We start from the raw sequence: 23291 nt of genomic DNA, 5'->3' as shown, positions 1-23291 counted from the left end.
TTCCTTTAGTCTTTGAAGTTGTTATCTTTTGGGTGAGGCTTTTTGCATTCACACTATTTGATGCCCTCCAGGATATGACCATCGTATAAGTTGGATTTAGTGGATTGGCTTCATTTCTGGATGATTTCAGAGGGTCAAGCCTCAGCTCAGCACTCGTAGGCTACATGTTCTAACTCTGGGGGGCTGGGACTAGGCCTGTGGCTTTGTTCTCTGGCCCCTCAAGGTTAAGCACTTGCTGTGCTAGACTGGCTGAGGTGTGCCCTGTCTGCTGGCAACAACACTGTGACAGGGGCTGCTGGCAAAAGCACTCCAGTCAGGTGGCTGTGGGTACCCATACACATGCATACTAGTAGGACAGTGGGGGTCCTTGCACATGTGTGTGCTGGCCAGGGGTCCGCACACACATGTGTGCCGGTGGGGCAGCAGGGGGAGGCCATGGGTGTGTGCATGTCCCCTGAGGGGAACGCTTTGGGTGGATGCACACTGTTGGCAGTCTGTCTGCAAAAGTGCGCTGACAGTTAGGTGGGGTCTGCCTGCAAAAGATCTATGGCAGTGGCTACGGGCAAGCTGAGGCTGTGCTGCAAGCAGGTGTGGTGGCCAGGCAGGGACCCTGGGAGAGGCCAGCAGAGAGGGGGTCACTCAGATCAGACTGGCCCTGTCCCATGGGCAAGAAAGTTCTACTCTGTCCAAGTCTGGCAGCCAACAATGGGTAGAAACACCTACAGAACTATGGCGAGCCTTGGGGGATGGGCGCCTATGGCCTTGCTCCACTGCAGCCATTCCCATGCCACTCTGGGCTCCACACAGGCTGGAGTTCTGTCTCTATCAACTCTTTGGACAGTTCTCCCTGCCAGCTCAGATGTCGCTGGGGGTTGTGGGGTCTCCCACAGCTGGGATCCCGGAGGTCCACAGCAAGAGTAGGCCACTCCATGCCTAGGTCACTCACCCACCCCTAGGAGCTGCTCAAGGCCAGGAACGAGTCCAGCTACTTGGCAACCCTGTGAAGAGTTCCCAGTTTCCTTCTGTTTCAGCCCAGGGTCTGCATCCTCCCTCTGTCCACTCCCAATGCTTTATTTCCAAAGATCTGTTTGGAGTGTGCCAGTCTACTTGGTCTGGTCTCTCTCTATGGGAGAAGCTCTTCCTGGCTGCATCTAGTCAGCCACATTGGCTGTCCCCCAGAGTATAAATTTTTAACAAACAAAAGATGCATGGATTTATAAATTTTGATTTTATAATTTATTATGTGCTTTTTCCATTTAAAAAAGTCTTATCTATTTTTCCAGTTGATTATTTTAATATTTAATTATTTAACATGTCTAGAAACTATTCAGAAAGTAAATATCTAAGTGAACGTATATCCCACTATGTAAACTATTGTCCCAGAACCATATATTATGTAATACTTTTGTTTATCCTTTATCATATACTAAATTCTTACATGTACTAGGCCTTTTTTCTGTCATTTCTAGTTTTTACTGCTATTTACCTACTTAAACATTTATTTAATTATTATATCATTAACATATGTTTTAGCACCTGGTAGGGTTATCACCTCATTACTTTTATTTATTCACTTTAAAATCCACCTGCATTGAAATGCTCCCCAAATGGGTGGCCTGTCCTCTTGGATGTAGATATCATAGGTCTGTTTTCCCTCCTCTCTGTTGGCAATTAATTTTCTTCTGACCTCTGCTCTTACCATCCCTGTGGGTTTTGAAGTCTGAGAAGTAGGGAGAGAAATATATCAGAGTCCACTCTTTTATGGATGCATCTGATCTCAAATTATGATCAAATTCGTAGCTAGTGTCACAAAGCTATTCTCTGTGCTGTATTGTGGGAACCAGTGCCAACTACATAGTAATGTCCAGGAAATGTCTCTGAGATCTGCCTGCTGGCCTCATCCATGCTCTGGCTGGAGATTCTCTTAGAGCTGGAGGGCAGAGGCTGAATCCTGCATCAAATATTAATGGAATGAGGGAGTCACCATTTATCTACCCTGTCCACTCTGCTTTCCCTGTGAGCATATTGAAGTTAGTGCCAGAGCACCAGGAAGGCTGTCTGAAGATGGAGCCTGATGTTTCCCACAACAGCTGCAAGCTGCTGTAGGACCATGGTTACGGAGGCTCCATTCTAGTTTCTATTTATAATTTCAGATAAACTTTATAATTTGTCAGGTTCTATAAAAAATCTTTTAATTGAAATTGTACTGAACAAATCATATTTATGCACACATATAAGGCAAGCCCAAATATAATAGGTCTAAAGCCCATCATACTTTTTGATGAATCAGAAGCTAACTCCGAAAAGGTTTCTATCAGTTTTTTTTTTTTTTTTTCTTTCAGAAAGGGTCTCACTCTGTCACCCAGGCTGGAGTGCAGTGATGCCATCTCTGCTCACTTCAACCTCTGCCTCCCAGGTTCAAGCGATTTCCCTGCTTCAGCCTCCCGAGTAGCTGGGATTACAGGTGCGCCCCACCATACCCGGCTAATTTCTGTATTTTTAATAGAGACAGGGTTTCACTATGTTGGCGATGCTAGTCTTGAACTCCTTGCCTCATGTGATCCACCCACCCGCCTTGGCTTCCCAAAGTGCTGGGATGACAGGCTTGAGCCACCACGCCCTGTCGTTTTGTACTTCCCAAATTTAAGGATGAAATGAAATTAAATAGCCTAATGTTTACTCATAACATTTTATGTGTTTATTTAGATACACACTTATCTAAAATAGTACAGAAAGTAATGTATTAATTTAAAAATGCATTTTTTACACTCTCAAACATTATGAAACTATATTCAAACTTTTCACTTGTGTGTTTGCCACTGGAACCTTTACTATCACTAGAGTCCCTTGTGAGGCCATCTAACCATCATCATCAACTTCACTCCTATCTCTGCTGACAGGCAACACTTGGATCATTCCACAGTGACATCACTGGAAAATTTTGTACCAAATCAGAGAAACTATGCATATAATAATGAGACTGTTCTTTCCCCTTTTTATATTAAAAAACCCTGAAGATGTGTATTCTTAACAACTGCCACATGAACACTTTTTATATTGTTTTCTACCGTGATTTCAAAAAATCCACATTTAAAGTAATGTCTAGTGATAATACTTGCTATTGTAAAATCTTTACCCCAGAAATAGTTACCAAATTTTCCTTTGTTAAAAAATTTATTTTGCTATGTTAACAGCTCCATGAGGAAACCTTTATAAGCATCTAAAACAAACATTGGTGGCTCTCATTTCAAGAGCCTTTGTGTCTTCCCAAAATGAAGTTTGAAATAAAATAGAGAGGGGCCCCCACATTATGAGAGATTTTGTAAGAACTCAAATATAAAATGGCTCCCTCTTTTTTGGAGGATAGTTTCTTTCAGGAAAAATAATCACATTTTGTTTTCAGGAATATGTAACTTGATTTAGGGAGAATTTTCATCTTTATGATAGCCAACTTTCTATGTAGACACAGGCAGATTTTTCTTACTGTTCAAATCTTTTATTTTATTTGTCAGTAACTTCTGTCCATTTCTCCATATGGGCCTCGTTCTGTGTATCTTGAGTGAAGTGTTTTCCCTCTGTCACTTTTGTTGCTTGCAAATGGTGTGTATGTACACACGTTCTTAAAAGAGTTTGTCAAATAGTAATTTTGATGATGACAATGATGACATAGATTTTTAATGTCATGTAGGGTATACATTGTTTGCATTCTATGAAAAGTGTTCATGACTTAATTCTATACATGCTAATGCTTAATCACAAATAACATTATTTAACACTATATTCTCCACAGATGAATCTTGATACTGGTTTAGAATTTAGAGCATGCACCCTCATTTGACTCACACCGGCCACTCTATCCAGCAGTGCCAATACTGTAGGTAGAAGCGTTCTTGGGTTATAAAAAGTTACTAAGGGGTCTTGTTACAAATAGTTTCCTTGGACCCCAGCCTAGTTCTACTGAGGCAGGTCTCTGGAGAGGGGCCCAAGTTGACTAAGTCTCTACTTGATTCTCTGCCCACCAACATTAGAAAATCACTGAGCTGGAGCATGGTGGAAGTACACAGATAGAGAGAAAATGCTAGTTTGCCAAATCAACCCTATCAAATCAAGGTGGAAATGCAATTACAGAAAGCCCCAGGCACATTTCCCATCTTGGTAACTAACTAGAGCCCTCAGGTACCTCATGATGCTAGCATCTGCTTTTATCTTAAAGAGAGGTTTACATTCACAAATTATAGCGGAATTAAAAGCTTATAGATCAGTCTTATATTTTTCCACAAATAAACTTTGACTATTCTTTATGAGCTCTTTATGTTTAATTTGTTTTTAAAAATGTAGACATTTGCCAGTGTGGTGGCTCATGCCTGTAATCCCAGCACTTTGAGAGACTGAGTCAGGAGGATCAGTTGAGGCCAGGAGTTCTAGGCCAGACTGGGCAATACAGGGAGACCACATCTTTACAAAAAATAAAAGTAAAAATAAAAATTAGCTGGACATGGTGACATGCACCTGCGGTTCTAGCTACTCGGTAGGCTGAGGTGGGACAATCTCTTGAGCCCAGGATTTTGAGACTGAAGTGAGCTATGATCGCACCATTGCACTCCAGCCCAGGGGGCAGAGCTAGACTCCATCTCAAAACAACAACCACAAAAATAAGTAGAAAATGTAGACATGCTCATCAAGAATTTGCACATTGCCTGTGAATTCTAAAAGCACAAAAGTCTTTTTTGAGATTAATGTGTATATAAGAGCATAATCCATTTTCACTTACATGTGTCACATAAACAGTATATGAGAACAACAAAGGGTGTACCTAATTTTGTGTTTTCAGGATGCATTCAGTGTGAAAAAAGAAAATATCTTGGGGTTGTAATTTACTTGATTTATGGAGTGGACATATTTAAGCAATGGCCTTCACTAGATAAGAAGATATTCTGGATTTGCCTGTTTTTCTTTGGTAAAATTATTTGGCAGATGTTAAGGGATAAGGATAAATACTTGAGAAGACAACAAATATATCATTTTGTTATTTTTATAATGTAAAGGCAGAATAAGAAACCCATCTCCCAATGCATAACAACTTTAGCCATTTAAATAGGAATAAAATCACTGATTCCCATGAAAATAAGCATGATCAAATAACGTAAGAGCTTTGAATTTTTGAAGGTTATAAACATAAATGACCCCCTGAACAGTAATCCTGGAGCTATGATATACATGCAGATTGTTTCTGCAATGTTTTCTTGTTCAGAGTACATCCTGTTAGCAGATCCCTCAATATAATGTATTTGCAACTGTCTACTATTCAGCAGCCTTCTGAAATGTGCTGGTGCTATTAAACGTCTCTATTCCATTAGTCACACTCCTAGGTAAAACCTACGTAGGAGTTTCTAGACTCCACAGCCTGATTTTCCTGATATAAATGAAACCTACATTCCAGCCAAGCTATTTGCTCTTCCTTGCCACTATGCAATATTTTAGCTGATAAGCTAACAAGAATCAACATTTACTAATCTAGTTAACGCCTTCTCCAAACATATTTCTCGTTTTGATTTTAGTGAACAGTGATGTTCATGAAAACGAACATTAAAGTCACAATCTAAATTTTCTTAATGAATCCATCTCTTTCAGGAGAAAAGCCAATTTCCTTTGAGTATTATACAGTATCATTCATAACAGAGCCCAGCCTTTCTCTCCAGCCTCTTCCCTTACCCCCTCCCAATATACAGGTCACACACAACACAGCCCACTTATCTGTCAGTAGTCCTACCAGTGCCCTGGGCTCCTTCAAGCTCCCGAGTCCTTGAAATTTGCTGTCCTTCTGAATTGTCCTTTTCTACTCCCTAGAAGACTTCTTTCTGCTCCCATTAAATGTCCCCAATTCCTATCTATCCCTAGTCCCTCTTAAAATCCAACTGGAGTTTACTGCTCTACTCTGAAGTCTCAAAACATGCTAATCTTCACAGATTACCTTGTATTGTAATTGTTGGCCTAGTTAGTATTATCTGCCCCTTGACTAAGCTTCAAGAGGCCAGACATGGTCTTTTATCTGTCTTCCAACAGTTCATTCTAGAACCAACACACAACAAACAAAAGTCAAATTGGTTCTCAACAGTTTACTTTCAGTGGGCTTGCGTCCTTAAAATTGTCTTTTATAAAAATATCCTAATTCATGAGAAACATTAGAGGAAGGCAAGGCCCAGCTTACTTAAAAATAAAGAATTAACTATAGTCTGTTACATAAAGTAAAAATAGATTAAACACTATTATTTTAATGCAGTATATAAGACTTTTACTAAGTATCACTGAACTACCTTCTGAGACATGATTTTTACTAGATCTGAATAGTAATAAGATAAGTCACAGAGTCCTCTTTTGCTTCGGTTCCTTGTTTGATAATTATGAACCTTTAAATTTATATTGTTTGTTTATTTTATTTCCCCTAGTTTTCGTTCTCTTTCTGATTTAATCACACATGCAGAGTAAGACATTGGATGCTAATAATCTCAACCACCATTAAAATGTTTGTGTCTGATTAAAATTAATGCATTATTGAAGGGAAATATATTATTATCTAATAAGTGTGGATGTGTATTCTATCATACTTCAATCCTTCGAAAATGCTGGACTAGTGAATATCACAAAACAGGAAATTAGTAATACAAAATAAAAATGTTAGGAAGATGCTGTAAAATGAAAATACTGATTATATCTGGGTGTTGATATCACCATGACTTTTTAAATTGCTCTTCTGATTTTTACACCTTTTTTACAATGCACAAACTGTACTTGTATAATAATAGTTATGTCAGCGAGAATGTATGCACTCGTATTTAGTTAAGAAATATTGTGGCATGTACAGTACAGTCCTGATTAATAAACAATCTGGTTAATTAATAATAATTTTGTCTGTATTATGAGGAAAAACTGACATTACTCAGAAATTCAACACACTGAAATCGAAAGTACTAGAATGATCTACTTACACAAATCGTCTTTTAAATCACTACATGACACTTGAGTAAACCAGCCATCAAACAGGACGCAGCTTTTTGATGATCATTACCTATAGTTGGTAAGAACTGAAAATTTTTAGGGGTAAAATTTAGTGTATACAGTACCTTATTATGCAGCAGAAGAGGCTAGTAGGTCGAATCCTGCTCAAGAGGTTTTGCAATTTTCTCTTTAAAAACACCTACTTCTCCCGCATCCCCAACACCCACAGCGCTCGTTAAAGGAAAATGGATACGGATGCCCCATCCCTTTGGTTTCTCAATGCATTTTACTTAGAACGAGGTCACCTAGTAAGACCCCTGTGGTGAATGTGCACCCGGGCGGGGCATGAGGGTCCTTGGAAAGCACCGCAGGGAGGGCGACACTGCAAACCGCTGTCCCACGCGACCCCCGGGGCGAGCCGGGGCAGCGCTGCACTCGGTGCGCACCGGCAGCGTCTGGCACCCACGCCACCTCCTGCTCCCGCGGGTCTGGCAGGGGCAAGGGGCGGAGTGGGCAGGATCTTCAGATCAAAGGAGACCGATGCTTGCCCACGGCATCCAGCGTAGGAGCCGGAATCGAGGTGACCCCAGATTTTCCCAGAGTGTCTGTCTCCTTTCCCTTCTCAGAACTCCGAGAGCCAACGCTAAGGGGCACCAGAGGCTCAGACTGCGGCGGCGACTCGCAGGCACCCAGCTCGCCCGCGGCTGCGGAGGTCCTCGGAGGAGCCCACCCGGGAGGGGGTCTGGACGCAGGCAGCGGGGGCAGAGGGAGGGTCGAAGCCGCTCCAGAGGGTCCAGGTCCGAGGAGGAGCCCTCGGAGACGCGGACGGTGCGCGCGGAGGGCAGGGCTAGGCAGTGACCCCGGGTGGCACAGGGCTTACTGTTTCTTCCTAAGACTCTATGAGGCCACTTCTAATCGTTTACTTTAGAATAGGAAAGAAAACATAGACAAATGGGTGGCTGTCACCCAGGCAGCTACACGGTCGATGCAGGTGCACAGGCGTGCGCGCCATTCTCCCGTGTCACACAGCAGGACGGAATAACTGCACGCACTGGGAGCGATGGATCTCGGGGTCCGGGATCCGAGACGCATTCAGAGACCAAATGTCACCTCATCCCTCCTCTAGCCAATTCGAGCTTCCTCCGCGGACCCCCACCTTCCATCCGAAGTGGCTCGGTCCTTAGTTGAGAGGACTCTGCCCAGACCCTCGCACCAGTAGAGACCTCTGCCCGGGCGCCTGCAACTCAGACGCTTCCCGGAGCCAGAGCGTGCGGGCGGCGCGGCCGCGAGGAGCCTCACCGGCCATGCCGTCCGCAGTCTGACTTTTATTTTTCTCTTCAGTGATTAAAACAAAATATCGTGGACGGGGGACGGAAAGGAAAGAGCAGGCGCCTGAGGCCGGGGAGCCGGGCGGGGGCCCCTGGGCCCCGCGGCCCCGCCGCCGCCCGCCCCCGCGCGCCTTCGCCCTCCTCCCGGGCCGAGCCGGCGCCACTGCGCCAGGATGGAGCGAGCTCGGCGCGGGAGGAGATGACGCAAAAGCCAGCGCTCCCCCCAAAAAAGTGTTTCTCCAGGACGAAGATGGCGGCAACTTAGCCCGCGGACTGAAGATGACTGTGGCTCTCGGGAGGCCCAGCCCAGGCGATTCGGCCCGGAGCTCCGCGGGAGGCGGCGTCAGCAGTCGGAGCCCCGGCGGCGGCGCCCGCGGGCGGCCCTGCGGCAGCGGCGGCGGCGGCAGCACTTAGAGCGCGGGGTGGGGGGTGGGGGGGAGGGAGCGCCCCGCCGGAGGCAGCCCAGGCTCCGGACTCTGGGAGAGCCAGCGCGGAGCAGGAGCGGGAGGCGGAGGAGAAGAAGAAGGAGAAGGAAAGGAAGGAGGAGGAAGAGGAGGAGAAGAAGAGGAGGAGGAGGAGGAGGGGAGGCGCTCCGGGCGCCGTCAGTGGGCAGCGGAGGCGCGGCATGCCCCTGGCAGGGGAGAGCGGGCTGGGCTCCGCGGGGCCATGGGGACCCGCGCGCTGACAATGCCTGGGTGACCGGAGCCGCGCCAGCCACCCTGTCACCTCCACCATCGCCCCCTGCACCCAGCCTCGCCACCGGCCACCAGCACCAGCCTCCTCCGTCTCTCTCTCTCTCTCTCTCTCTCCATTATTGTTTCCCACTCTACAGAGGATGGGGTCGGCTGATGATTAGGTCGGAAGCAAGTCAGACCTTCCTTCAAAGCCTGGTAATATTTATGTAGGCAAAAGAGACAGAGAGAGATAAAAGAGAGGGAGAGGGAGAGAGAGAGAGAGGAGAGAGGGAGAGGGGAAGAGAGAGAAAGAGAGAGAGGAGAGAAGAAACGGGAGGAGGGGATAAGGAAATTAAACCCTTTAAGTCAATGCATATTGTGGTGACACCGGCACAGGCGCCCTCACGGTGGAGTCGGCCAGGGCTGTGCGTTCCCAAAATATGACCAGGGGTGCTTGGATGTGTCGGCAGTATGACGACGGCTTAAAAATCTGGTTGGCAGCACCCCGAGAGAACGAGAAACCGTTCATCGATTCCGAGAGGGCTCAGAAATGGCGACTGTCTCTGGCATCTCTCTTGTTTTTCACAGTCCTGCTCTCTGATCACTTGTGGTTCTGCGCCGAGGCCAAGCTGACCCGGGCCCGGGACAAGGAGCACCAGCAGCAGCAGCGGCAGCAGCAGCAGCAGCAGCAGCAGAGGCAGCGGCAGCAGCAGCAGCAGCGGCGGCAGCAGGAGCCCTCCTGGCCCGCGCTCCTGGCGAGCATGGGGGAGTCCTCGCCCGCCGCCCAGGCACACAGACTCCTCTCCGCCTCCTCGTCCCCCACCCTGCCCCCCTCCCCGGGAGACGGCGGCGGCGGCGGCGGCAAGGGCAACCGAGGCAAAGACGACCGGGGCAAGGCTCTTTTTCTAGGAAACTCTGCCAAGCCCGTGTGGCGCCTGGAGACTTGTTACCCCCAGGGCGCGTCCTCGGGCCAGTGCTTCACGGTGGAGAATGCGGACGCGGTGTGCGCCAGGAACTGGAGTCGGGGGGCGGCCGGGGGGGACGGGCAGGAGGTGAGGAGCAAGCATCCCACTCCGCTCTGGAACTTGTCGGATTTTTACCTTTCGTTTTGTAATTCCTACACACTTTGGGAGTTGTTCTCGGGGTTGTCCAGTCCCAACACTTTGAACTGCAGTCTGGATGTGGTGCTCAAGGAAGGCGGCGAGATGACCACTTGCAGGCAGTGCGTCGAGGCTTACCAGGACTATGACCACCATGCTCAGGAGAAATACGAAGAGTTTGAAAGCGTGCTCCACAAATATTTACAGTCAGAGGAGTACTCGGTGAAATCCTGTCCTGAAGACTGTAAGGTAGGAACTCTCGGGGGTTTCCCCCTTTCCTGCACTTTCCTATCTCTGCTTGGTTGGGGTGTCTTCTCAAGTTTATTATTATTATTTTTTGGCTCTGGTTTTGTTACTTTGTGTTTTCTGCGGTTATTAAGAGCTTGGCTTGCTGTTTGAGATGAGAATACCTGGTGGATTGCTGGTGGACTGACTGATGCCTTCTTCTGGGAGTCCTTGGAAGATCAGGGAAGTCCCCGGTTATCTGAGATAATCAAGCTGGCACTTTAACTGTTTCTTACATTCATGCAGTTGGCTCAAACTCTGTTACATCTTTTAAGAAAAGGAAGTTGAAAAAGTCTTGTCAGGAAGATAGCAATGAGACTGCACACTGATGCTCACAGGTAAAGTCAGAAGAGTTCGAGACAGGCATGTGTGGTTTGCAATATAGATCTGCACACAGGAACGCTCTCATAGTGACATCATTAAGTTGGTTGAGCAAGAGAAAGTGGTTGTAGTTGTTTCGGTAGTTAAAAAAAATTACCTGTTTTTACAGGGGTAGTTCTGGTTGTTCAGAAAGTCTGGGGGCCTACCTGAGGATATTTACTTTTTTTAAGTTTTCTGTTTGCTCTTGGACATTTGTATAATTATTGATCTGGGACTCACTATGAATGAACAGTTGTAATTAGGTGTCTAGTGATTGACTAGCAATAGGCTATTTATCAGACACACTATGTAATTAGCTTGATTTTCAGTATGCTTTCCAGAAGTATTAAATAGCAAAACGTTGATGATGTAGTTAAAATTTACTGAAATATTTAATAGTCTGTATTATATTTAAGCTCTCCCTGTTCAGTGTAATAAAGAATATAACCCTTGCTGATGGGCAAATGGGAAGCCTGCGCAAGTTTCTTAAGAATTGGTCGATGCAAATGCAACAATAGGCGCAGGTTTTAATAGAAGCGTCTCTGTCCGTGGTGCTGAAATGAGATTTACCCAAGAGCTGTACTGAAGATGAAGATACTGCAGTGACCTTTAGTAGGGAAGATGTAATGACAGTATCTCTATAAGCCTTAATGTTTTGTTCCAAGGGTAATTTCTTACACAACACAATAAACGGGTACTGCTTTTCAAGGGAAATAATACACCACATTCTCTCTCTTTCTCTCCTACTTTCCCAATCCCATATACAAGCAGAACAACTGTCCCTCTGTCTCACTTGCGTTCTGCTGGGAAAATAAAGTCAAGGGTGGTATAGGTCAAATAATTTTGTGATTTTTTTGATAAAAGAACTGGACTAAGGGATGCCTATTTTAAATGAACACAGTCGAAGGGCCATATTTTACTTTGGGCGGATTAGTTGTGCTTTTGACAGTTAAATTAAACTCAAACTGACCTTGCCTTATTCTCATTCTTCAAGACCAGAAACACAGCTCTCTGAAAATAGTAAGTCTGAATTTACAACATTAATTTAGAGTGATACTTCACTAGACAAGTGTATCTTAAACTTTTTTATCTATTTTTTTAACCATATCACTTTAACTTATGCCTGGGAATAAAACTTTAATGGTAGAAATTAATAATGAATAACTACTGCAATAATTGCAGTTATTTATTTTGACAAGATATGTTGCATTGAAATTGTAAAGAAAAGGAAACTCTACGTCTTCTAATTCTACTAGTAATAAAAGGATTGCAGAGGGTTCAGTTTAGTTGTGTTTAAGAGTGGTACCCTGTAATAATTATATTTGCCTCCTTCCCTGCATGTAAACCCTAATTTCTGATAATTTCCATTTGTATAACTCAGTATTTAAAAGACAGTCTGTATTGACAATAGACTGCAGCGTATTTTCAAATGAGCATGCCAAATACATCTTAGTTTAAATGTTCAAGTAAATATATTAAAAAGTTTTCTTTCCCCTTAACCTAAATTACCTCTCAACTGTATATTTACATCATTTACATAATCATAGCGATAAAGTATAGTGTAAGTTAACTCATTTATAACGTTATTGCCTACTTCTGGATTATGTTTTTGTGTAAAGTAGAAGTTAATTGTAGGCACAAAAAAGCACATTATAAAAACCTTAATTTCTTTAAAAACTTAGTCTTCGCCTTGATAAGTAAATGCAGACACTTGATTTCTTATCACCGCAATGGAGAATTAATTGCATGTTATGTCGTGCAGACGTTTATTGGTTGTGGGGTGTTTTTTTGTTGTGGTTTCTTGTAAACTTGAAATATTTATTCCATAATAGCTGTTGTCAAAAATTACAGTTGCAAATTTGAAGTGTGGTGTTCTTGGTTTAAGACTCACAAATCAATTGATTATATGTAGAAAGGGAGTAGAAGCATAGTTTCTTAGTTTAACATATAATTTCTCTTTGATTCTGAAAAAGCCACAAACACATTCACATATAAACTATGCCGCATTACTTAAAATGTTTTTTGTCCTTGAAAGATATACCTGAGTTTCTTTCTGAACACTTTTACTTATTTCAGATGGACTTATGCCTATGAAATGACTATCATTAGGAGCCTTGTTCAAGATAGAAGTTCTATGCAAAATTTTTCCTTTCTGAAGGCATCTGCAAAGTCATAGGCTACATTAAAAGTAAATGTATTATATTTCTGTAATTGGTAATATTTTCATTAAAATTAATTTTTTATTTATAATTTATAAATATATTTATTAAGATTGTAGAGAAAAGAATACATAAAATCATGTTAGCACCACAAATTTTTGGGATACATATTTTAGAAAAACTATATTAACTTTATTATACTCATTTATAATTAAATGAGTAATGCAGTGATTTCTAAATTTTAGAGTTAGGATGAATTATTACTTTCCGGTTACATATTCTGCCCTCATTCAAAATTGCTACATTTCATATAAAATAAGAATAAATTAAATTTCATTTTGATTTAAATTGTTTAAAAGGCTTTTTGACCAATTATTCAGAAGAAACCCCTTAGAATAGATCTAATAAAATTATAGTGTCTCAAACTTATAGTAATTGCTGGTCAAATATAGATTGGATGTACTTCTGTATTGCAATGTATCATAGAAAAAAATGTGCACTCAATATTTTTAAATATTCTGATAAATGTAAATATATGCATTTATCTGGGAAATTATTTATGGATAAATAAAGAACACGAGATGTTGACCATATCATTAATACTATAGCATTTTGCTACATTACATCAATTGAGTAGTAAATACTACAGCAGAAATTTTCCCCTGTAGTTTACAGTGTTATTTAAAACAATGTTTTTGATGCATAATAAAAAACTGACAAAGCTACCAAAATTTTTAAGTTGTTCGACAATATTAAAAAATGAAATATTCTGTTACAAAAGTACAAATATTTATTATAAACATGCTTGATTTTTCTTAAATACATATTTTCTCTTATATGTGCCATTCTTTAGTTCCTGAGAATTCTTGCAAATGAATATAAAAGTGAGGAATTTATGGGATATAAACTTTTATTTTACAGACAAACTTCTAAAGTTATTGATAGCTTTATTTAGTTACTATTCCCTCAAACAGTTGGTCAGTGTAAGTGGGTTTGAGATTAGATTGCAAAATAAACCATTGTACCATCTGTACTTTAGTTCTCTCAGTATAAATTGTAATTTTTGTTCTCTCAAGAATGTATGAATGCTCACATTTTTATTTTTACAATCTTATATTAAAGCAGATTATATTGCTTATTTTTATATAACAGACTCTGACCAAAAGGATACCTTGCAAGTATTAGGCATGTATAGCAGGGCTTTCTCATTTGCATCACCCACAAACATTACCCAACTAGTTTGAGAACGTAGAGTTTGGTTTACATAATGTACAATTTGAAAAGAAAAAAAAATGCATTTCTTAAATTCTTATGTATTTTAGTGTTACACACTGAAGATTCATAAAGAAATAGTTCTCACTCTGTCACCCAGGCTGGAGTGCAGTGGCGCAATCTTGGCTCATTCAACTTCCACCTCCCGGGTTCAACCGATTCTCCTGCTTCAGCCTCCCGCGTAGCTGGGACTACAGGTGCGCGCCACCACGCCTAGCTAATTTTTTGTATTTTTCATAGAGATGGTGTTTCATCATGTAAGCCAGGATGGTCTCGATCTCCTGACCTCGTGATCTGCCCGCCTTGGCCTCCCAAAGTGCTGGGATTACAAGTGTGAGCCACAGCGCCTGGCCAAGAAATAGTTTTTTAAGAAGAAATCAAGTATCTTACAATTTTTTATCACTTAAATTTTGAACCAAAAATATTTTGCTTTTGACTAAGTGCTATTGTAATATCATGTCACTGTTCAGAAGTGTGGAGTACACATCTATAAATAGAACCTTTTAATATTCTACCACTTTATTTACAAATAATTTTTATAGTGGAATTGCTTCTCTACAAGATCAGTCTGACCATGCAGATGACTACTTAAATTTTTTTTTTATTGATGCATGATAGTTATATGTATTTTTATTTCTTTAACCATTAGTAAAGCTATTTATGAGGTTGAAGAGAATATCATAATCATTTTAGTTTATGGTTTTTTATCTTCTTGCTCCATGTACAACTATTGATTTATGATTTGTGTTTTATTTTTATAGAAAGATATCCCACATTATATCTTATTATTAGATATTTGTTTTCTCACAGACCATGGAATACATATTTTTAGTTTGAACTTGTAACTGGGTCAAACTAGTGGCTACATAGGTATGATCACAAAGTTTAAATAATTGCTGTTATATATTGTTTTTAACCTCTTTTATTAGATGAAGTTAGTGTCCACATATACACGATGAATTAAAGTATTAACAAAGGAAATCAAGCAATGCTCTCATTCTCCTCCACATGTAAATCATAATTCATTAACATATATTTTTACCAGATTTAATGTACGAGAACAAATTTATGGATAACTGTTTCAAACAAAAGACTATTTTGATTTGAATGATGTGAACTATTGCTTTAATTTTATTTCTCAATTTCTTTTAAAATCTTTATCCGCTGTGTTGATCTCACAATGACTAAGCACCAAATATTTTGTTGTTTATATTGATCTACATTGCAAATATATTTTTTTCAGTTAACATATACTCTAGATTAGTGGCCTTTGGGGTCACAGTGGAACATCCTGGAAATCTTTGAGGGCGCTAAGGCCAGGGCATCCCAACCCTAAGAGATTCTGATTTTATCGTCCTGCCGGTGTCATGGGTCTGCGCTCTGTCAAAGTCTCCCTGGTGATTCTGATGTGCAGCCAAGGTTGGGAACCACCATTCTGGTTCACAGTGACAATTGATATAGAATGACCTTTCAGCTCCTATATCTCAGTAGTACATCATAATCCCGTTTGCTCAACTGATGAAAGTATAACTCAGATATTTTTAAAAAGTGGTAATGGCAGTAAGACACATCCCAAGGGCAGGGAACGAATTTCTATTGATGAGACTGAGAAAGTGCATGAGAAGTGAACTAACTGGGTCTCAGAGTTAGGGAATGTGCTAGAAGGGATCATGGAGAGAAGGAGATGGAGGGCCAGAGTTTTGACTGTTTAAGGTTTTGTCAGGCAACTATGGATTTTCTTTATTTTAGCCAAGGTTGTAATATCAGTCATCTTTTTTATTTTTTAAGTTTAATTCATGAGATACTATATAAAGTTAAATTTAAATTTTATCTAATAAGAAATCAAGCATCATTGTAATCTACATAGTGGAATTTCTTCAATGTAATGCTCTAATTTACTCTGATTTTTTTTTTTTTTTTTTTGAGTTGGAGTTTTGCTCTGTCGTCCAGGCTGGAGTGCAGTGGCGTGATCTCAGCTCACTGCAGCCTCCTCCTCCTGAGTTCAAGCGATTCTCCTGCCTCAGTCTCCCGAGTAGGTGGGATTACAGTAGCTGCGATTATAGCCTGGCACCATGCCCAGCTAATTTTTGTATTTTTAGTAGAGATGGTGTTTCACCACGTTGGCCAGGCTGGTCTCGAACTCCTGACCTCAAATGATCCACCCACCTTGGCCTTCTAAATTGCTGAGATTACAGGCATGAGCCACCGCACCCGCCTACTCTGATTCTTTAATACTGGAAATGAGAGATGGTTAACATGACTTCTTTCTTGTCAACAAATTGTTAATGACTTACAGATGTATTGTACTGGAATGCATGAAAATATTTAATTCTTGGGTAGTTTTTTAAAATTCTTGGGCTTTTAAGGTGTTAAAATATGGTAGTTGATTTTCCCCACTTGAAGTTTTCTTTCTACATTGAGTCATTTACAAACAAAATTTATAGAAGCTATCTCAGATGCTTAAAGATCCTGCAAAAGATAGATGTTTAATACCTGTTTAAATACCGTTATTGATCTTAGCAGTAGAACATGTGTGGTGGGTGAATGCAATAATCATTTCTTTGGAAATACATGGGGATTTTGTATGTCAGCTACTTCATTTTGCTCAAGAAGGAAAATGAGTTCTATCAACATTAAAAAATTGCTGACTTAGCCTCTTCACCTCTCAGTTTTCCTTTCCTCCTTGTCAATGTGCCTTCTTTCCATTGCTGGGTCCTCTCCTGCCATTTGTTAGCTGCATTTCCAGAGCCTGTGTACCGTGGGGAACTCGAAGTTCAGAATTCTTTCTTTTCTTCTCTGTACCTTCACCTCCATCAAAAAAGATTGATCTCTTTCTTATGGAGCTGTCACTGACTTTGTTTATTTGAATAGAAAACTGAACTAAGACGTTAAATAGACGATCATTACTAAGTATTAACTCTTACAGAAAATGATTTAAATCACCCAGAAATTTAAGCCCTAGAGCAATCTTTAATAGCAGGTAACAAGCTTCAGAATTTATTAGATGTCAGAAACTATTCTAATTTGTTTAATCATCACATCAACTTTATGAGGGAAGTATTATTACAGATTTTACAGATGGGGAATGTGAGGACATAAAGTTAACTATCCCAAGGTCAAACAGATGGGTTATTAATTAATTAATCTATTTTGAGACAGTGTCTCACTCTGTTGCCCAGGCTGGAGTGCATTGGCGCAATCTCAGTTCACTGCTACCTGTCTCCCAGTTCAAGTGATTTTTATGCCTCAGCCCACTGAGTAGCTGGGATTACAGGTGTGCCTCACCACAAATGGCTAATTTTTTGTATTTGTAATAGAGATGGGGTTTCCAAATGTTGGCCAGGTCTTGAACTCTCCACCTCGGGTGATGCTCCCACCTTGGCTTTCCAAAGTGCTAGGATTACAGGCCTGAGCCACCGCACCCAGCCGAGATGGGTAATTTAAATATTAGGGTCACTTCATCACTGTAAATGTTTTCTTTTTCCTTTTGATTAGAAATATTTACAAACATCCCAAAGAATTAAGACATTATTATAATAAACCCACATGTAACTGTCTTATACATTTTACAATTATTATGAATTTTGCCATATTTACTACTTCTGTTTAGTTTTAATTTATCATTAAAAACATTTTTCGATGATATAGCAAACAAAGAAGACAGAAATGTGAGAGTCCTGGGCAACTAGGATGGATGGCCAGGTTTATCATGTCAAAGACTTACGTAACCTGAATATGAATGAATAATGTGAAGATCAGAAGAACACGTAGGTTTCTGATTTCACGTTTAGAGCTGAGTAGAGAAAGGATGTGTGTATGGTTTTGGTGGGATGGAAATAAACTTTGGAGATTGGCGATAATTTCTATGAATTCATAATTTCAATATGGCAGAGTCTTTTAGTCTGGTATATGAAAAGACCTTGCCTAGGGCTTGATACTGCCCAGTAAATGGGAGCAATTCATTAAAACCCATGGGAGACATCAATAAAATTAATATAGTCCTCACTTGAGATCTCATATAAATTTTCTGTATAGAAGACTGATTCACAAGACTTTTATAAACAGACTTTGCATATTGTATGGTAAAATCCTCTGATTTATTGCACCTACATTTATTGTGCTTCTCTAGAAAGATGACTCAATTATTGAACAACTGTAGAGTAAAATGGAAAATATAAGTTCAGTTGAAGTAAAATGTTTCATTCCTAAGGCTGGAATTTTTTTTCTCTATTTTAATTTAGAGATTAACACGTGCTACATTTTAGATTGACTGGATCCTGATAGGTGCGTAACCAAAGGCCTTGAGCACTTTGGTTCACAGCCTTTTTGAGAGGACAAGGGGAGAAACCATTGTAGTGATCCTCCATCTCCTGTAAACCTGTGGGTAGAAATGGTCTTGGGAAACGTTTTGTGTTATGTCGTCTGTCAGGCATTGGAAAGCCATGTGCCTCCAGATTCCATTGTAGAAGGTGTCAACTTTGTCCTGCACCCTAGATTTCCAGCTTTGTATTCTGTTATGGTTGGTTGTCTCTGTTGTTCTCTACTTCACTCGGCATTTATCCAGTCAGCCATAGTTAGTATTTTTATTGATTGAGGACTGAGATGAAGTGGGTAACAGATATCCTTGAATGTCGAGCTAGAGCTACCAGACAAGGCAAACCTGGTAGCCATGACAGAGAAGATGGAGCAGGTTGAAGAAAAGGCTGGAAGCTGTGCTGCATGAATGAAAACAGGATTACCCTGAGATAGAGAAGACACAGGGAGACACAGCAAGGTTCTTTAACTTGACGAAAATCGTCCTGTGGAAGGAAGTCTTACTATCCAATGCTTTGTGTTGCTTTAGGGGTGAGAGTGAGGCTCTGTGTGCAGGTGTTTTGGCAAGAAGATCTCTGCTCTACATAAGGAAGAGTGTTCTATGAAAGGAGTTGCTCTCCGACAAAAGCAAGGGCTGTCTGAGGAACTCAAGAGCACATTTCCACAGAAGATGTACAAATGGGATGGGAGCTGTCGGCCACCACCCTAGAGAGCATCTTTCCTGTGGGTTGCAGGTTGGGCTACATAATTTTAAACATTCCATCCAACATCCTTTGGCATACGATGAGGCACCCGGAATGACTTTGCATGGTGAGATGGTACTTAGTGCCAATAAAATTCCATCACATAAAAAAATAACTATTTTTTTTAGCCTAACACCTTGCTCACAGTAGTAGTACTTTGATTTTAAAAAGGAAAGCTTGCCAATTTCAACTTTAAATTATTTCTCTGATTCCTATCCATGTTATCCGTGAGAATAATTTAAAAAATAATGAATAAAGTATATATACTTACCCTAGAGTTAGACAGGAAGTGAAACTAATGTATAAGTAATTGTTTGCTCTTGCTAATATCAAGAATATATACTGTCTCATCTCTTCTGGTCACAAACACATCAAGCATTATAAACTCCCAAAGAACCCTCTAGAGCAAAGCAGGACTCAACATTATGGTGGTGCCGGGAAGGGGAAGTTTTCATATGACCTTTCTCCATTGGTTTCACAGCACTTCTTTGCACATAGTTATTCATGTCCACATCCAATTCTTTGGGGACATTATCAAAAGAACTGAAGTCATTGTATACAAATTCTTTCTCTTGTCCAGGTGCAGTGGCTCATGACTGTAATCCCAGCACTTTGGGAGGCTAAGGCAGGAGGATCGCTTGAGTTCAGGAGTTTGAGATCAGCTTGGGCAAGATAGTGAGACTCTGTCTCTACAAGAAAATTTTTTAAAATTAGCCGGGCATGGTGGTGCATACCTGTGTCCCAGCTACACAGGAGGCTGAGGTGGGAAGTCATTTGAATCCATGAGTTTGAGGCTCCAATGAGCAGTATTCGTGCCACTGTACTCCAGCCTGGATAATAGGGCAACAACCTGTCTGAAAAAAAAAAAAAAATTCTCGCTCTTAGGGAATTCCACTTATTCAATAAACAAGTTCTGTCATAATAATGTTATCATCCATATGTTATTCATTCCCCACAAAAATTCAACATCATGGGCAAACTCAGTTTTCTTTATCAAAGCGGTAATTAAGACTTAGGTTAAGAGTGTGCGAACGTTCTCATAGGTAAGTATGGCACACCCAGAATTCAAACCCAGGAACACCTGGCTCTTAATCTCTTGGGTTTACCTTCACTATTACCTTATACTGCTCACTGTGCCGCAAGTCTTTGCCCATGTCTGGTTGCCCTGTTATTTCTTTTGTTTTTGTTTTAGAGGGAAGGAGGTGGAGGAGAACAGCAGGAGTGGATAAAGTGTACAATTCTTTGGTACGTAAAAGATAATGTAACTTGCTTCATCCAGAATGTGTGTTGTTGTGGCAGCTTGGTGTAAAGCAGGGGTGTCCAATCTTTTGGCTTCTGGGGGCCACATTGGAAGAAGAATTGTCTTGAGCCACACATAAAATACACTAACACTAATGATAGCTGATGAGCTAAAAACAAATCACAAAAATGTTTTAAGAAAGTTTATGAATTTGTGTTGGGCCACATTCAAAGCTCTCCTGGGCTGCCAGCGGCCCACGGGCCGGGGGTTGGACAATCTTGGTGTAAGGAATGAGCATAGGCTTAAGAGTCAGAGAGGCCTTGATTCCCAGGGTGCTTTCACCAGTTCCTGTAAAATGGGGATTGGTGCATCCAGTTTAAGGCAGCACCCAGAGATACAATGGAGCAAGCGTGTGGTGAAATGTGGCTAGAGCTTCCTTTCTGTCAGCGAAACGCCTCTGCAAAGAGGTGACCACTCCCTGCTACACCTCACCAGCACTCCACTGTGCCTGCTCTCTAGATGCTGAGCGGGTAGAAAAGATCCACGAGGTTATCTGCCTAATCTCAGTAATTGGTTTCTTACCAAAAGTTGGCCTTTTCCTAGTCCAAATGAACTGCCTCACAGACGTTTTGAAGTAGGTTTCCATATAGGTCTTTTTTTTTTTTTTTTTTTTGAGACGGAACCTGTGTCACCAGGCTGAAGTGCAGTGGCGCGATCTTGGCTCACTGCAACCTGCGCCTCCCGGGTTCAAGCAATTCTCCTGCGTCAGCCTCCCGAGTAGCTGGGATTACAGGTGCACACCACCGTGCGTGGCTAATTTTTTTTGTACTTTTAGTAGAGACGGTGTTTTGCCATGTTGGCCAGGATGGTATCAATCTCTTGACCTCGTGATCTGCCCGCCTCGGCCTCCCAAAGTGTTGAGATTATAGGCGTGAGCCACCGCCCCTGACCCCAAATAGGTCTTTTTAAAAAGGCATGGGTAATAAATTTAACCTCAGGAATCACAGTGACCCTGGATAGCTGCAGAGTTTGGAGAGAAGCAAATGTTTTTAAAAAGGTCAATGTGAATCTTAAATCATTTAAAATCGGGTATCTCCGGCCGTAGTGAACAGCAGACTGGTGGTTATGGACCACTAGCCAACAAGTTGTCAGGCAGGTATTCCTTCTCAGGCAATGGCCTCATGCCACAGTCCAGATGAAATAGTGAAATAGCGAGAAAAAAGAGAGGCCACAAGCATGAAAATGCAAGTGACCTGCTTTCTGGAGGTTTGGCCAAGTATGGCAGGTTTCAGATATATTCTATGGGTCCCGGAAAGTTTCTAAATATATATATTGAATATTAAAAGTCACTTATGAAAAGATGAATCCTTTTATATCATTTCAGCTTTGGCTTTTTTTACACCGAATGTTCGTTTTTATTCAGTGTGCCTGCAAATTCTAGTAAAGAGGAGAGAATTCAGCTCTGAGTGAATAAAATCCTATCTGCATAGTTTTGCTTCATTGACAAGAAAATGGAGTATTTGCTGTCAACTAAATTGGATTTCTCCATTAAATGAATTAGCTCTTTAAGATGATTAAAATAGTTGATCCAGTCTTTTAAGTATTTTTTAGTATTTTGTTGTCCTTACAACTTAGTGGGTGAAACAATCCAACTATTTCTATGCTATTTCACCTGCAGTGAGTCAAAGGAGCTGTTTTTTGATAAAATCAAACTTTTTAAAGTTTTAAAGTCTTTTTTGAAAGAGTACCCAATCTATTTTTGTGTGTTTTATTTAGTCTTTGGTAAATACATTTCTCATTTCTAAATAACTGCAAAATCTGTGGAACATTAGGAAAGTCTATTGATATTTATGTCTTAAATTCTTAATTGTACATTTAGAATTAAATTTATTAGTTTAAATTTTAATTTGTGGTATTGCAGTATTGTGATACTAAGAACTCAAATTTTTTCATAGTGAAAATTTCAAAGTGTTCTTAAAGCTGTGGGGATAATCTTTGGTGTTCCCAATTGTTTCATAAAAGTAGCAACTTTACAAAAGGCTGTAATTGCAGGAGTGGTTACAATGCTTATCAGTTTTTCCTAGTTCCCTTTTTGACTGTGTCCACAGGAAAAGAAACTAAGACCCATAAATAACTACAATTGAGACAAATACAAATATGTGAAGATTTAAAACATTGTTTTGTCAATTAATTTTCTGGGGCTAATAATCTTTCTCAGAAATGTGGTAAATCACTGATTAGGAAATGAAGCTCAGGTTTTCACTATTACAGCCTACTTAGATGGATGTTAAATTTTCTCACAATATCAACTTTAGTCAGATTAAATGCAAAATCTGAGCCGTGCAAATTTGCATTTCTTTTACAACTGGAGAACATTAATAATATTAAAACAATATAGCTGAAGACACTATACAGCACTCAACAATTTCCTTTTTTTCCATGTGATGACTAGAGTAGAAGAATTTTAGAAAAATTAATTTACGATAGAGCTGGCTTTGGGAAAAAATCATATTCACTCAAATATGACTTTTAATTAATTCATCTTAATAGTGTGACATTTGAAATGCATGGGACAAGATGAAGTGGCTGAAAGGATGCTGCAAATAAGCCAGGAAAACCGCAAAATGATGTTTGAGAGTTCCTGTTTCCTACCTCTGACCGATTATAATACTTTTCTCTTATCAGTGGAATGCTATCTCCATTGTGGGTTATTTTGTATGGCCCTGAACCTATACTTTTTCTATTGTGTTTTTTTGATGCCATGACAACAGATAATGTACTTAATGTGGAAACTTAAGAAAAATAATTTTCCAAGGGGCT

General features: G+C 40.7%; 1 protein-coding gene across 3 annotated transcripts in view; it reads left to right on the top strand.

Annotated features, from left to right (window-relative positions):
• Nucleotides 1-9438: 9438 nt before the first annotated feature.
• NALF1 (NALCN channel auxiliary factor 1) overlaps nucleotides 9439-23291 on the top strand; it is an 860969-nt gene continuing 847116 nt past the window's right edge. For all 3 annotated transcript variants that reach the window (XM_063792312.1, XM_063792311.1, XM_063792313.1), the window contains exon 1: nucleotides 9439-10347. In XM_063792312.1, the coding sequence (XP_063648382.1) occupies nucleotides 9439-10347 (909 nt within the window). The remainder of the gene's footprint in view (nucleotides 10348-23291) is intronic.

Source organism: Pan troglodytes, chromosome 14 (genome assembly GCF_028858775.2).
Source record: "Pan troglodytes isolate AG18354 chromosome 14, NHGRI_mPanTro3-v2.0_pri, whole genome shotgun sequence".
Classification (NCBI taxonomy): domain Eukaryota; kingdom Metazoa; phylum Chordata; class Mammalia; order Primates; family Hominidae; genus Pan; species Pan troglodytes.
The sequence above is the reverse complement of the archived record's forward strand: the minus strand, read 5'-3'. Positions and strand labels throughout refer to the sequence as shown.